The sequence below is a fragment of the Labrus bergylta genome, chromosome 21 (assembly GCF_963930695.1).
Source record: "Labrus bergylta chromosome 21, fLabBer1.1, whole genome shotgun sequence".
NCBI classification, from domain to species: Eukaryota; Metazoa; Chordata; class Actinopteri; order Labriformes; family Labridae; genus Labrus; species Labrus bergylta.
This window is the reverse complement of record NC_089215.1, coordinates 1,649,815-1,665,947: the sequence shown is the minus strand read 5'-3', so window position 1 is coordinate 1,665,947 and position 16,133 is coordinate 1,649,815. Positions and strand designations below refer to the sequence as shown.

Here is a 16,133-nt window from a genome sequence, read left to right as displayed (position 1 = left end):
TGTTTCTGTAAAGGATACTCTCTGACAATAACCCTCAGGTCTGTTTATGTTTGAATAATATCAAATCACAGATCAGCTAACATGATGTCACATTACATCGTCCCCCGCCTCAGAGGTTCTGGTGATAACGATCAGAGAACGACAGAAGGAACGCACGTTATGCTCTAAAGCGGTCCGTCCACATATTGAACGTGTCTGCGTTGTCAGAATCACATCTGTCAGCACCGAGGAGGCGTGATGACATCAGTTCATCACAGCTCATTTAGTTCTAAACGGGAGACAAATAAGAGCTCAGTGAGGGAAGTAAAGAAGAGAAATCAAGTTACTGTCGAGGAATGCTGGTCGTGTGACACAGCGAGCTTGTGAGGGAGAGCCTGGCGATAAAAGAGTCAAATCTTTGTTTAAAGAAACGTAAAGATATTTCTTGGACTAATAAAATCTGTTTTTTAAAAGAAAGAGGAAGTGATAAATAAAGAAACACTTTCCTATCAAAATAATAAAGATGAAAATATGGATTTACCAAAACCATTCAAAAAGTTACTTTACGTAAAAGTGGAAACAACGTAATCAAAACCGGCCGCTAATTTCAGTGTAAAGGATCAATCAGTGAGATGTGTAGAGAGTGAGATGATAAAGGTATCTTACTATCTGATCATTAAGGAAACATGTTATGTTGAAGTGCTGGCTTCTCTGACAACAATGCAGCAGCCAGTATGTCCTCCTTCTAACTTTAGATTCTGCTCCTGAATGCTCTGGATTTGTTTGGACCAGAGAAGGTAGGCAGTTTTAAGACACCTCCCACACGGCCCCCCCCCACACGGCCGTTTTGGACGCCCCTCGGTTTGTCAGATATGAGAGCAGTTATCAGGTCAAAGCAACAGGTGTTGCAGTGATGAAAGCGGGCAAGAGAAGTGGTTTACCAAGCAGCAACCATGAAGCCGATGCTGAAGTGCAACATCATGCAGTTCCTCGAGTGTCCACTAGAGGGAGGCTGCAGAAGAACAGGAAGTCACATACACACCCATTCTATATACTGTACATCCATTACCTATACCACTTTTCCTGGGTTGCGGGGGGGATGCAGATGATCCCAGCTGTCATGAGAGGCGGGGTTACATCCTGGACTGAACGCAGGTCAATCACAGGGCTGACATATAGAGACAGACAATTTAGAGTCACCAGTTAACCTAACGACCATGACTTTGGACTGTGGGAGGAAGCAGGAGAGAACCCACACATGCACGGAGAGAACATGCAAACTCCACTCAGAGAGACTCCTGACAGACGGGGATTTGAACCAGGAACAAGGACATTAAGGAAAACAACACCTGGAGTTCAAAGTCCTTGTTTCAGTTGATCTTAAAGGTGTTGTACGAAGTTCAGGCCAGGACTCTCTGCAGACCGGTCAGACTCTTAGTACGCTGGGAAGATCTTTAAAGTAACATCAGAGAGGGGTTGAACTTTTTTCCACCATAAAGTGTTTCATGTCATGTTCATGTGTCTCATATTTCAAAGTAATCTAAGGACTCATTTGTCATGTAGAAAGTATCCCAAGATTACCAAGAAGAAACACTGAAATGTAAACTTTAGACACACCTTTAATTAAAGTGGAAACAGATCTGACTCCCCCTGTCAGTCCTCCTCCAGCAGACCATGCAGTCAGCCTAATGCTGCAGTAAGCTCCAGCATAAAGGACCTCTTATGTATCTTTCCACAGTGGCATTGTGTACCTGGCACTGTGATAAGCTTGTCCTGAGGACGTGCACATTTCATACATATTCCACATTCTTTGTTTCTCTCTCGTTTCCAATTTCTGTGAAAAGCTGACGTGACCCTGCAGCGCAGAGTGACAACAAACTCACCAGCACGGCACTGAAGCGCTGCTCCAGTTCCTCCTCAGGTGGCATGGGGAGCTTGAGGCCCGCGGTTTGCCTCTGGGACCCTGTTGAGCTCAGAGGGGCCGACGTCGTCTTGCCCTCCTTCCCCTGGGGGACTTCCATGCTCCCTGCTGCGTTTCCCATGTTTTTAAAATCCAACAGATCCGACAGAAAATGTAAAAACACAACCCTGCTCCTGTAAACCTCCCCTTAAAAACACCTCTGAAAGGTCAATAATTAATCAGGTGATTTGTTTTTTTAGTTATTAAAAGTTAAGTGTGAGTCTCTGTGAGGCGCCGGCCTGGGACCTTTGCTTGTTTCCATGACCCCCGTCTGTGGATTCATGCTGAAGAAGTGTTCAATAGTTGCCCCTTATCCTCACAGGAGGGGAAAGCAGCGGGATGAAATCCAGCCCTGCCTCTGAACGAGCTCCTGGTGCATTATGAAACCCTAGAAAGAAGGGAAGGGGATATCCTGAGAGTGACAGACAGAGTGACAGCTGAGCGAGTGAAAGAGAAAAAGGGGAGGAGCTCGGAGCCTGTGGCTCTGTGAACGGGACGACTAAAAGAAATATTAAAAAACAAGTGGGTTAACAATTAAAAAAGGTTTTACTTCTGTGTTTTCCTCGAGGACAAAACTCTGAAGGAAACTACTCCAAAAGCTGCAGCGAGCTTGGGCAGGGAGAGTTTTCTGGGCTTGCAGGTGGTCTCTGGAGGTCCTCCATCTGCTGCTGAAGGATGCGGGTCTCTGGGCCTCTGATCTCCATGAGCAGAGGAAGAAAAAAGAGGAAGAGAGGGAGAGGCAGAGGATCCAGCAGGCGGACACTCTGTGTATCTGAAACAGGGACAGAGAGAAGCAGAAGGCAGCAGAGGCATGAGCTCAGACAGCAGAGAGCTCAGAGAGAGAGAGAGAGAGAGAGAGAGAGAGAGAGCCGAGCGCCCTGGGTCCTAAAGCCTCCATGTACAAGATGCTCTGAACTCAGAAATCAAGCTGTTAAATTTAAGACAAAAGCAACACAAAAAAATGAAGTGTTCTTGTCAGACACATTTTCTTTTGGTGCAAAATAATCCAACAATGTGTGTTTGGATCCTCAGGCATCTGTGTCAGCTTGATATCTTCTCCTGTGATACAGAGCTCTTCTTCTGTCAGTAATTATTATAACACACAAATAAACCAAAGTGTTATGAGCCTTAGGTTGATACTTTTCATTACCACGTGTTTAAAGATGAAACTATCTTGTTTACAATTGAATAGTCGCTAAAAATAAAAGGTGCCAAACGTTTAAAAAAATAACTACTGACTTTTATTCTTATTTTGACTAAAAACTGACACAAGGGGAAACAGAGATTGTTCATGTCAGCTACGCGCCAAACTATGGATAACACGTATCGTTCATAAAATCAAAAGTGGACAGAGTCAGAAATCGGGGAAAGAGATCAGGAATGACTTGCGGGAAAGGATCCACAGGCAGGACCTGAACCCAGGCTGCTCGCTTGGAGGTCCACAGCCTCCGCACAACTCAAAGGGAATATATTTGATAAATCTGTGACCTTCTTGTACTAATGAGATGCAGAAACTTTTAAATTGAGCTTCCTGAATCAACCTCTGTTAAACACACCTGTAGAGTTTATACTCATTTTGTTTGGACTGTTTTCAATACATTTATGTTCTTGTGGTTTTTGTTTTCTTTTTCTATTCATGCTGTTCAAACTTGAGCAACACAAATGCCCCGCCTCTGAGTTTATCTTTAAGAAGATTAGTTTTTGTTGGAGTGTTGTGAAAGAGACCTTTTGTTTTTATGCACAGACGGCCTGTTACCAAGGCTGTAAATATAAACAGTGCAGCTGCCGTAGGGCCCATGGGGTGGGGTGGGGGGGCCCCTCTATACTAGGTCGCTATCTGACTCGATGAATGTCAATTAAACTGGTTGTCAGTCAGAGATACATCTGTGTCCATTGGTTATAAATTACTTGAAGAGGCAGAGCAATCTCCATCATGGCTCTCTTTGTGTGTTATAGTCACAATCTAAAACGATTCAGTTAAAATCTTTCTATGTGATTTTTCACACTTAAATATAAATCAAGTCTATCCTCTGAAAATAACTCTGTGAGTCATGACTGTCTACAATAGGTGTAACACCCGAGTCCCACTGTCTGTGATGTTTTCAGAGTTTTCAGGGTCCTATCTTCACTTTGTTTACATCGCCAGGACGGCCGGCTGACTCCTCCCCTCGTGTATAAAAGTTGTTTAATTGAGGGACTAGAGAAAAGAAGAATAACATACTGTACTCACTGCTTAACTGTGTTTCTAGATCACGCTCATTTCAGGTAAATTTACATGCAGTGCACTTTTTTGAGTCATGAAAAGATAAATATATTATGGATAAAACTCCGGCTTCTTCATTTCCGACTAACACCTAACACAGGCTGAAATGTTTGCAGCTTACAGATCCCGATCCCTCAGTGATCAGAGGCTCATTCACAACACGTTACATCATCAGAATCTCTCCTAACACCCCGCGTCTCGACAAAGCACAACAGCAGTGTGACTGCTAAAGAGGATCACGGTCCTAATCAGAATCATAAGTTGTGTTCGCGGCGGTGAGGTAACAGTTTGTAAAAACAAGCTGCTGTTTAACTGGAGTGTTACTGGAAGGTGGTGGAGGAGGAGGCCCGTTAATAAATAACCAGTGTCACTCTGATACCTGCGAGTCTGACCACACACCTGGTCTGCTGAACACACGGACTTTATGAAGCAGGACACGTTCAGAGGACAGACTTTGGTCGACGGGTTTACAGTGTGACCACCTGGCTCAGGGAAACAGAGAGAGAGAGGCAACACAGAGAAACTCAAAATGATGTTTAACTGAAATTAGGGCTGGGTGATATGGACCAAAACTCATATCTTGATGTTGATTAGCTGAATGGCGATACTCGATATATATGGATATGTATTTTATTAACAGTGAAAACACATGGAAAAATAAACTACGTGTTTGTGAATTTAAAAAGTAATATTATAAAATAAAAATGTTCCTTAAATACAATAAAAGAGAGAGAGAGGAGGAGCAGGGTTAAGAGGGACAGACAGTCAGTCATCATCAGTGAGATGAGAAAAAGGTGACCTGACACCTCTGTAACGTTATTTTAATGCAACTTAAACTATATCCATATTAACGATATTGTCTTACCCTATATCTTGTTTGAAAATACATTAAAAGCCCAAAAATAAATCTTGAAAAATGTGGTCCACATGAAAACGCAAAACACACAGTTACGGCTGTCACAAGCACGCCAAGTCAACAATTATATCCTTGACATGCTAAAGTGTTCTTGACATTCCTCTGCAATGACCATTTCATTTTACAAAGATGTCCATTCAGGCGTCTCTGCTCATCAACATAGTGGGAGAGTAACTTTGTGTGTATGTGTGAGCATGTAAAAAGTCCAATTAGCAACGTTAGCACCAGCGCTAGTTTGGTTACATGTAACATCCTTCTGTCTATCCCAGACGGTTTTATAGGGTGTCATGCAGTCATTTCAAAAGTGTTTTTAAACTTTCAAAATGAGTCTTCAAACATGTTTCAAGGAGAATCACATCTACAGAAATGTAAAGAAGAGACTGGGTTTGTCTCGTCTTTGTACCGAGCAGCGTCTGGGTCAATAAGAGAAAGTGGGACTTCAACATTTCTCTTCTGTTCTTTGTTTAGGTGCCTCTACTGTTCTCTCTGTCACTGTGTTTGTTACTTTATGTTCTGTAGTCTCTCATAGAGCAGAAGTACAGCAGAAAGAAAGATTTTGTTGTCGTTGTGTAAATCAGAAATGCTTCACCTTAAAATGTAAAAACTGTATGAAAAGACAAACAAGTGTAACTCTAAGCATATCCTCAATGTTGTATTTTTTGTGTCAAATAAAAAGTAAAAGCCCATAAAAAAAAAAGAGGAACAGAAAAAGCTTCTTTCTTAATCACAATCATCCGTTTTTGAACATTAAAAATCTTAATAACACCATTTTCAAGTTCCTCAGTTTGGAGGATTTGCAGCTTTTTCTTTCTCATTGACGTTGATTTCGGCTTCTGCAACAAGTTGCATTAAAACTCTGAATTAAAATCAATTAAAAATACTAAGAATTAATAATTATAGTGTTATCTGCAGGCGGATTTAAAAGGTTTTCTCAGCCTGATGAGCTGGATGAAGACTAGAAGACACTGGTCATCTTCTTGTGATAAATAAAACAATAGAACACTTTGGTGGGAAGTTATTTGGATCAACTTCAGAGTCGTCTCCTGTTTTAAGAGCAAAGTGTACAAAGTGTCTCTGGATCAGGCTGCCATCTAGTGGTCAAAACATCACATTACTGCACAGCGTGGGAATTAGTTTCTGAACTTCTCTTATTTAAAAACTACAGATGACATGTGAAGATGAACTAGACTTAATCAGAGCAGCTTTAGAAATAATTTAAATCATTATTATTTATCATGAGTGTAAACATTAAACTAACGAGAGAATATTTTCACACAAACTGGGTTGTGTTTTCTTCTTGGCCGACTCGTTCACCTTCAGCCAATCAGAGCAACATATAAATAAACGTTAACTGGGGTGAAAAAAAGGAAATAAATGTGAATATACTTGAGGAAAGATTTGAGTTATGGATAAATCAAAATGCAAATCAGAGGCTGAGACAGCCGGGGGAACTGGCACCTTGAGCTCTCTCTCTCTCTCTCTCTCTCTCTCTCTCTCTCTCTCTCTCTCTCTCTAACTCTCTCTCTCTCACTCTCTCTCTCTGTGCATATGTCATACTGCTGCATGTCACTATCTGTAAATCTTAGTTTATCTTAGTTACTAAGCACATATCTTTCAGGAAGCTCCTGAGGTCTCACGTTGGTGTAGAAGGCCTGCTGCTTCGAGATCACACTTGTTATGAATTGGCGCTATACAAATAAAGATTGATTGATTGGTTGATTGTCCCTAATAAATAAATAAATCCAACTCAATCAAAATTACATTTTCAATGGAAACACAAAAAACTTGATTTTCTTGGATCCCGTAAAAATCTGTTGGGTCACTCTTAGTTTGGTAAGACCAACTCTGAAACTTAGCCTTCAATCAAAAAGGCTCAGAGATTACAACACAAAGCTCTACTACCAACGATGTGAAAGCTTTTAATAGGATTTCACTTCCTTGAAACTAAAACATCCCCTGGCTGGCTGGCTGGCTGGCTGGCTGGCTGGCTGGCTCGGAGGTTGTGGTTTGGGTTACACGATTGTGTGACTGTGACCGGCTGCAGTTTGTCACCTGACGGCTGAAAAACAACTCCAGACCAGAAGTGTTCAAAAACTCATGACTGCCACAACCAAGCTCCAGTGACTTTATTGCATCACAAGCAAAACAAAAACAAAGAAACACATGTTTAAATACAGCATAACATGAGAACAATACCGACCTTCATGGCAAACATGCAGAAAATACTTGTATGTTTATAATTGAGAAAAACTTAAAATTTGATAAAATACACAAAATGCAGAACATCCAGTAAATCTAGTTTCGGTTAAAGTACTCTTTGTCTAACCGTCTTTAGGTTTCTTTATCCAAACAGAAATTAATTTAATAAATATTCAACTCTAAGCTAAACTCATCAGCTTTAAAACCATGACATGCCTAGAAAAACTCCAAAATATGTCGAGTCATGTAGCCTCGCAAACTCATTTATCGTTCGGGTCCTTCTGCTATTTTTAAACTGGTGCCCCCCCCCCCCCTTCTAGTCAAGCGGTGACATTGTAAAAATATCCAAACAGCTTACAACCTTAGTTATATCAGCATAACATTATGATAGCATTTGACCTTCCCACCCTGAACGTGAATTCAGAGAAAAATAGCCACCATGTAAATAAAGTATCTAAGATGGATCTAAGTTAGTAACCAGTACTGAAGATGATTTGCATACGGGTAAACTTCTCATATTTTTCCGTTGGTTTTGTGTATTTGTGACTGTCCGTGTTATTCACCTGAGGGAAAGATCATGGTAACTGAAATTTGGGAGGAGGGACTGTGTCGTTGCTGGAGTGACTGCGTCCTCTGGAAGTCGGGTCCTTTGAGCTTCCCAGATGAAGAGGGCATGAAGGTGGAGCTGCCTGTTGATGGCATCAACTGGACCGCACTGTGGCAGCCTGAATCAAGGAGGAGCTTCAGCACATCTCTACGGAAGCGCACGCCTACCAGGGCGTACAAGACGGGGTTGAGGCAGCAACGGGTGTATGCCAACGTGCAGGTGATGTATTCCAACAGAAGGTTGCAGAAATCACCTGCTATCTTCTGAGAGAGGACCACAGTGTACGGAAGCTGGAACACAAGAAAAACCAGCACCAGAGCCACCATCAGCTTCAGTGTACGCTGACGATGCCACTGTTTCCCCCGTCTGTCTGCATGCCCCTGCCAGAGCACGTGAGCGATCAGAGAGTAGCATGTCACCATAACAAAGAGGGACAGGCAGAAGACGCCGATGATGGCTCCGTTGGTCACCATTTTCCCTCTTCCACTATTCAGCATGCCGCAGTAAGCCTCACTGCCGGACCCTAACACCCCAGAGTAGAGGATCTCTGGCAGGCTGAGGATCAGCGCAACAATCCAAACACCCGCAGCAGCTACTTTCCCGCAGGTTAAAATCTGACCGAGCAGCCTTAGCATCTTCTGCGCCCGAGCCACCACCATGTAGCGGTCGACACTGATGCAGGCCAGCAGCAGAATCCCGCTGTACGTGTTCATGGCGTACAATGCACGCATGGCCTTGCAGATGAAAGAGGGGAAGATCCAGCCCAGGTGAGTGTAGATGGCTTGCAGAGGGAGCGTCAAGAGCAGGAGGAGGTCGGCCAGCGCCAAGTGGAACAGGAAGATGTCGGTCATGGAGCGAAGATGAAGGCGGCGGTACCGGGCGAAGGTGGCGATTACCAGGATGTTTCCCAGGACACCCAGAGGGAAGATGAGGCAGAAAACACACGTCTGGAAGGTCTTGATGATGAACTCCTGCTCGTCATCGGCCTCACACCAGTAAGACAGGTCATAGTCACTGCTGTTGGTTAGATTCCACAGAGAATCGTTGACATAGTCGAAGCCTGTTATATATTCGTAGATATCCTCATGGATGAAACCCATTGCTGGTGGGGAGGATAAAGAGTAGTAAATCCTTGAGCAGGCAATAAGATGACATAAAGATGCTATACCCAACTTTCATTTTACTTCAATGAAAACTTATATCTACAACTTGTGAGTTATTCTACAAAAATGTGCTGATTATTAATTTAAAAAGGGTACCAACATTTAAAAAAAAAAAAGAAATTGAACATTTTTGAATTTGCACTTTCAAAGGCAACTTCTAAAACTTCCCAATTTCAAAGTTAGGATCGTTTCAAATGCAGACAAAACTTTGAAACTTATGAACACTACTGATTTTGATGACTTCCTCACTTTAAAGGTCACATATTCTCCTCCTCTTCATCAGTTTAAATAAGTCTCAGAGCTCCCCAAAACATGTGTGTGAAGTTTCTTGTTCTAAATCCACTCTAATCCTGTATTTGATCATGTCTATAAACCCCTCTATTTCAGCCCTGCTCAGAACAGACTGTTTCTGTGTCTGTATCTTAAATATGCAAATGAGCTGTGTCTGACCACGCCCCCTCTCTGGAAGGGCTTGGTAGTTTATGACTACTTGTGACTAACACAAAGAAGGATATCATGTTATTACTGTTGAGAGACATCGGTGCGTCTGCAAATAAAGTTGCATGAAGCGATGTCAGTGGTCGATGTTTATTTGTTGTGCCAGATCGATTTAATCTAGAACACCTAATTGCTGATTCAGAAAAGAGGTTTTTTTATTGGGCAGATTAAGTCACCTGTTGGACAAACTCGGACTTGTTTTCATCGTCAAACATGAGAGAAAATGACGGCATTGTGGGAGTCTGACACCAAAGGTATAGGCATCGGCCCTGATTTTCCCAATCGCTGCATGTCTAATCTTTAGCATTAAGCCACATTTTTAAAACTTCCAAAAGAAGAAGCAACGAAGGAGGAGAACATTTTACAGTAACAGCCTGCATGATGGCCTGCACAATAAAAGTCTTCTGCAGCATTTCTGTGATGAATGAGTCAATCTGTAAAATACCAGAGTAAGTAAGTAATTACTGAAAAACATTCAGTGTTACTACTGTACTTCACATCACGATATCACGAAACAACTCCTCCTCAATCAGGTTAAAATTGAAAGAGCTGCAGCGTAGTTCTTCAGATTAGTAGGCAAAAGTGATAGTTGAGTCACTTAGCAGCAGCTTGCGTGAGAGTGGCATCAGGTCGTTGGCACAGGGGAAGTCGTGGGCAGCTTCATGATCGACAGATCAGTCAGTGTCGCGTGTGATCAGCCTTTATAGGACGTGTCCACAATCACTTTTTATCATTCCTGCTCAAACTGTGAGACTCAGATACAGCCAAATCTACCCACAACATCACTGAGCTCTTTATTTTACCTTTATATATATATATATATATATATATATATATATAGATATATATATATATATATATATACACGCTTCTTTTAGCTCTTCTTCATGATGGTCGTGTCAGACATTAAGGAGTTTCTCATTAAGGTAAGAGGAGCCACAGAGAAATAGATTTTGTATCAAGTCTTTTGGATACAGATGTTGACTGCTTTGTCGCTTTTGGATATATGTCTGATGTCTGATGTAATGTAATCTTAAATTAGTTTTACAACTGCAAACATTTTGAAACCGAAAAAATGTAATCTGTGATACGATGTTGGTTGTTATTGTAACTTTTTATCTAACAAACATCTTACATCTTACACATACATACATATTAGAGCCCGACCGATTAATCTGCCGGTCGATAAATTGGCCGATGTTAGCATATCCAGTGACTATCATTATCGGCTAATTTATCGCAGATATGCACCGATATTACAGATTTATTTACCAGCCAAGTAGCATTTAATTTGAGTATCGTTGTTATACACTAGCAGTTCTCTTTCACCAGCAGAGGGCGCTATATAGATTACAACAAGCATCATCACTGTCATAGAATAAATGTGTTTATTTAAATCTATCTCTCTCTACAGATCAAACAGAGATATAAGAAATATATCGGCCGATATATCGGTATCGGGTGTTTTCTTTACCCACAATCTATATCAGCATCGGCCCCAAAAATCTCATATCGGTCGGGCCCTAGTACATATATGGCTGTCGTTAGCTCTCAGCATTAACTAGTTAATAACGATTAATTTAGGTCAGATATTAATCGTGATTAATCACAATTAACTACTGAAATTTAGGGATTAGTTCCGATTCAAAATGGTAATTTTTTGACATAAATATGTGTGTGTGCATGGGTGTGTGTCTATCGATGAAGTTAGACAAAATGGATTCTCTGGTTGTATTGATACTGAAACTCCAAACTTGTCTGTGCTGCTGTAACGCCCGAATTTCCCCTCTGGGGATCAATAAAGTACTATCCTATCCTATCCTATTTTACCGATGAAAACATCGCATAGAATTGGCAATTACAAAATATGTTTTTTTTTTTGTTCTGCTATATTAGAGGCAGTTGAACAGAGACTGAAATGTTTCCTTACAGATAAAATTAATCTGAGTCATGCAGAGGTTTTGTTTTCTGTCATAGGAACTCCCTCTCAGTTTGATATTTATTGACAACCCTCGTCATATGAATGATGATTTCTGACTGGGAAACATTTTTAACGTATATGCCATTTTCACCATCTTGCATGCTGTAGGCTCTACCTACTCTGGCTCTGATTCATCAGTCTCGTAACTTCTCTTCACTGCTTTCCAGATATTTACTGTCGACTGTATCCATGTCTGACACCTCTACCCACATCTCTGTTCTGAAATCATTAAATGATTAATATTTGGTGTAACTATGGGCGATGGTTCCCCTCCTGCTGTGGAGAATGTTTCCTGCAGCAGGTTGTCATATTAACAGAATTTAAAACTCTGATTCAACACTTGAAACATCAAACGACAATGACACCTGTCTCTATTCCAAAGCAAGTCCAGGAGACGCAAGATTGAGCAATTATTTTTTTCAAATGCCAAAAATTGCATGTTGGCAATATTTCAAACCGAAACAGACCCTTCATATTTGTGCTACGTAAACGGAGTCATGTGTTCTCAGTGTGTTATGGATATGAATGTAACTTCTGCGTCGACCACCGCTCTCTCTCTCTCCCTTTCGCTCACCGTAGCTTTCGGTTAAAATGCGACTGAAGATCTGTGGATTATTTTTAAAGCTTCAGTGCTTCATGTTGGATGATATGGATAATTTCAAAAGTGGAAATTTAATCGTTTTAAAACATGTTTGATATAAAAGTATCAACACATTGGACATTTTGACATCTTCAGCCTGAAGGATCAAGAATTGATCTGGTTAAATCCAGAATCATTTATTTTAAATTAAGAAAATTAAAATAATCTAAAAAAAAAAACGGTTTTTAAAACTTTAAACTGAACCTGTCTGTTTGTATGGAGCTCTGTTAGTTTAGCATGATCACCTACTTTATGTTTGTACTCTGTCCATATGAGGGTTTAGAGAATAAGATACTAAAGAATCTGAGCGTCATATATTTATATTTATTTATACACATTTATCAGTATCTGTTCCCAAAAAACTACGGCATTACATTTACCCTCACCAGTTTGAGTGTGTGCCAAGTTGTATTTCTAAAAAGGTTTGGATTTTTTTTATTTGGGTTCAAAAACTCTACAAATAAAATTATTATTATTATTTAATACGTTCTTACAAGAAAATGCGGCAACAGTTTCAGAGTTTCCAACCCACTCTTTGACATGTAAAGACATCCAGCTGTGCAGAATAAAAATGCTAAACTCTTACTAGTGGTGCGATCGTGTCAGCAGCTGTTCTGTAGTATAAACATTGCTGTCTACACGGTTACATTTACTTAAATAGATTATAGAGAATCACTTTTTTTTAAATATATGTTTGCTCATCTTTTGCACTATTAGCTCCACTTTAACTAATGTCTAAACCAGTGGTTCTCAACTAGTGGGTCAGGACCCAAAAGTGGTTCTAAGAGCTATTTTCAGTGGGTTGTGTAAAGTGTGCCTGGAAAAAAAAACTGTCAAAAAGCCTAAGCAGCACTTTTTAAACCTGTTTCTTTCCTTTTTATTTTCATGTGTTTTGTACAGTCGGAGGTCCAAACTGCACTATTTTTTATTAACTCAATCTGATTGGTCGAAAAGTATCTGAAACCAGAACCACTGGTGTCAACTTTTCCCGTGAACAGTTTCCTTTCTTTAAAACTGACTCCACTGACGACTGACAAGTTTAATTTATGTTTTTGGTTTAATGGACGTTTTGATACACTCTTCAGTTTCCTTGTTGTTACCTGATGAACTCTAGTATTTATGTATTTATGTGGTTCACCGTGTTTGTAGTCTGAGTCTACATGTCTGTGTTTTCTATTTTGTTTCATGTTTTCACCTGGCTGAAAACCAATTTCCCCTCGGGGACAATAACGTTGAAGAAGTTGAAGACTATACGGCAGACAAAAGGCCCCAATCCTTCACAATCTTATTTTAAATAATGTTTCAGATGTTTTTATTGTCTGTGTGTGACGCTGGCGTCAGGTTGTTGGTATGCGAGGAGTCATGAGACGTTTGAAGATGAGAGGCCTCACATGTTTATCACCACAGTCAGTTTAATTTCTCGTTTTACTCCCGCCACTGCGAGGTTAAAAACAATATATACAAAAAAAAGTATCAAGCACATTTTTTTTCTTTGCTCCCAGAAAAAGAGAGTGAACACCTCGCAGCATAAAGTCATCATAGGTAAAGAAAAGTTTTATTTCCTGCTGACTATAAACAATCTTTACTTTTTATTCAAGCTGCGACTCCTAGGTTATAACTCCTCGATTTAAATATCAGTTAAAGTTGCTAAACCACATCTTATATATGCAATATGAATATGATTTTTTTCTAAGATCAACTGATTTTATAAATCTAACTGTATACCTTTGAATTTTTCGCATTTAAGGACATTATTTCTTTAGTAGTACCCATCTTTTTCTTTAAGAGTTTTTAATTCCACTCAGATTTTTCTGTGGGACCTTACCTGCGCTGTCCGATGTGTTGAGCATGTCCTTGGTCCTTCACCTGTCTCCCTGAGTCTGTGGTAGAAATCTTAAGAAGCTGGTACTCATAAAAATAACCCCTCCCAGCCAATGAAACCGGTGTGCTTCGCTGACCTTGCTATACCCACGTGTTGTTGTTTTTTTAAACTTGTGCCTTCATATATCTGACTCTGAGTCCTGGCTACCGATCAGAGCATTACATCTGATCTAGAAACATTTAGGCATCGTCATTGTCTGCAAAATCTTGTTGCTTCAAGTAAACACATTTTTATCGCTTATCATCTCTGCAACCACACTCATCAGTCTAATCAATATGAAGCAACATTTTTGTTCACCCAACAACCTACAATATTTTAACTGTGACAAAAACAAGATATATGTTTTGTACAACAGGAGACAAAATTGAGCAGAATGCAGAGAACATGCTCACAGCATCAGAGTTCAACAGTTGGACACGTGCAGAAACAAAACCCGGGTGTATCCTTTAACTGGTGAAACCGCAGGTTTACAACCTTTGCTTGACATCTTTTGAGGTTATTTTGTGGGGACGATTCTAGCCATGTAGGTCAAACTGTGGAGCATCAGTTTGTAATTTTCCTCAGGGCGGCAAATAACGAGTGCTGATGGTACACCACCACATATTACCAATGAGTTTTTTTGCGCTTTTTTTAATTCATAATTTAATTGCTGAACTCATCGAGTTGCATCGAGTCAAGCTTCATTAATTTTGAGAATCTCACTGAAACTAAAATTACACGAGAGCAGCAGTTATCATCTTTAAAATGTCAAATGAAGGCAAAAAAAGAAGTGATCTCATCACAGCTCAAATGGTAAAGATAAAGATAAAGATAAAAATAAACTTTATTGATCCCCCGTGGGGGAAATTTGTGCATTACAGCAGCTCCAGAAAACAGGGGACGGGAATATACTTAGAAGTTAAAAACAGATCAAACATATTTACATCAGTTAAAAAAAAATACAATAATGTAAAAAAAATACAATAATGTAAATGTAAAATTGCACAGTAACTTGTTATTAAAAAAACACAGTGTGTAGCATGAGGTGGTGATGCTGTTAAACAGTCTGATTAAACAGTCTGATGGCAGATGTGATGAACGACCTGCGGCGACCTGCGACCTGCGATACAAAGCAACCTCTTAAAATATCTAACGCTCCAAAAACCTCTTCAATTTGCATTCATATGAAATAGAAAAACACGGAGCATCCTTATTTTTAAAGGAAGCTTTAACAAGCTATTTACTTAGATTTTTTTAAATTGCACAAATGATGAATATATTATGAACAAATCATTCACTAGTGCTGTCACTTTTTTTCTTTTTTTTAATCTACTTTGAACGAATTTAGGATATGACAGTGTACTGTTTGAAATCTACCAAAGCGGTGGGCTACGGAAGAGGATTAGGGCCATTGGAAAAAAAAAAATGTTTTGGTTCTGACTTTTAATCTCAGAATTCTGAGAAAAACATCAGAATTCTGACTTTTTTTTTGCACCCAGAATTCTGAGATTAAAAAAGAATCTTCAGTGTCCTCTTTAGTAGTAGGTTGCTGTCTGCAGAGAAACGAGGCCCCCTCATGTAAGTTTGCATCTCCTGAACCCCCATGTTGCTTTTGTGACAGCTCTATCAGGCAAACAGGGAATTAATACCATCTAAAACAATCACAGTGCATGACCCCAGAAACATGTCAAACCTGACCTTTAAAGCTGTTTTGTTATCAATCAATCAATTTTTATTTGTATAGCGTCAACTCATAACAAGTGTTATCTCAAGACACTTTACAAAAGAGCAGGTAAAAAGAGCTTACTCATTGTTATGTTACAAAAAGCAGGTAAAAGACCTTCCTCATTGTTATGTTACAAAAAGCAGGTAAAAGACCTTACTTATTGCTATGTTACAAAAAGCAGGTAAAAGACCTTACTTATTGCTATGTTACAAAGACCCGGCCTAGCCATCATGAGCACTTTAGCAAAGCAGCAAAAGTTACAGATCTTGTGTTATGATTGGTCTCTGACTCATTATACTGTACAAGTCAAAATATTGGTGTGGTCGCTTTCATCGTGAGT

The 16,133-nt window shown here is 40.0% G+C and overlaps 2 protein-coding genes across 6 annotated transcripts in view; both read right to left on the bottom strand.

Annotated features, from left to right (window-relative positions):
- fmnl1b (formin-like 1b) overlaps window positions 1-2,750 on the bottom strand; it is a 29,519-nt gene extending 26,769 nt beyond the window's left edge. For 3 of the 5 annotated variants that reach the window (XM_065949209.1, XM_065949207.1, XM_065949211.1), the window contains exon 1: window positions 1,863-2,749. In XM_065949209.1, the coding sequence (XP_065805281.1) occupies window positions 1,863-2,021 (159 nt within the window). In that variant the 5' untranslated portion in view covers window positions 2,022-2,749. Of the gene's footprint in view, window positions 1-1,862 lie in introns of all 5 variants that reach the window. The other 2 variants (XM_065949208.1, XM_065949210.1) reach the window with 2 other exon arrangements.
- Window positions 2,751-7,240: 4,490 nt separating this feature from the next.
- Window positions 7,241-9,024, bottom strand: ccr10 (chemokine (C-C motif) receptor 10). The gene has a single exon (XM_065949967.1). It carries the CDS (start codon window positions 9,022-9,024, stop codon window positions 7,873-7,875), a length of 1,152 nt encoding a protein of 383 aa, XP_065806039.1. The 3' UTR covers window positions 7,241-7,872.
- Between the last annotated feature and the right edge of the window lie 7,109 nt (window positions 9,025-16,133).

Coding starts and splice junctions, on each gene's coding strand:
- ccr10 (XM_065949967.1), bottom strand. CDS start 9,024: ATGGGTTTCATCCATGAGGATATCTACGAATATATAACAGGCTTCGAC.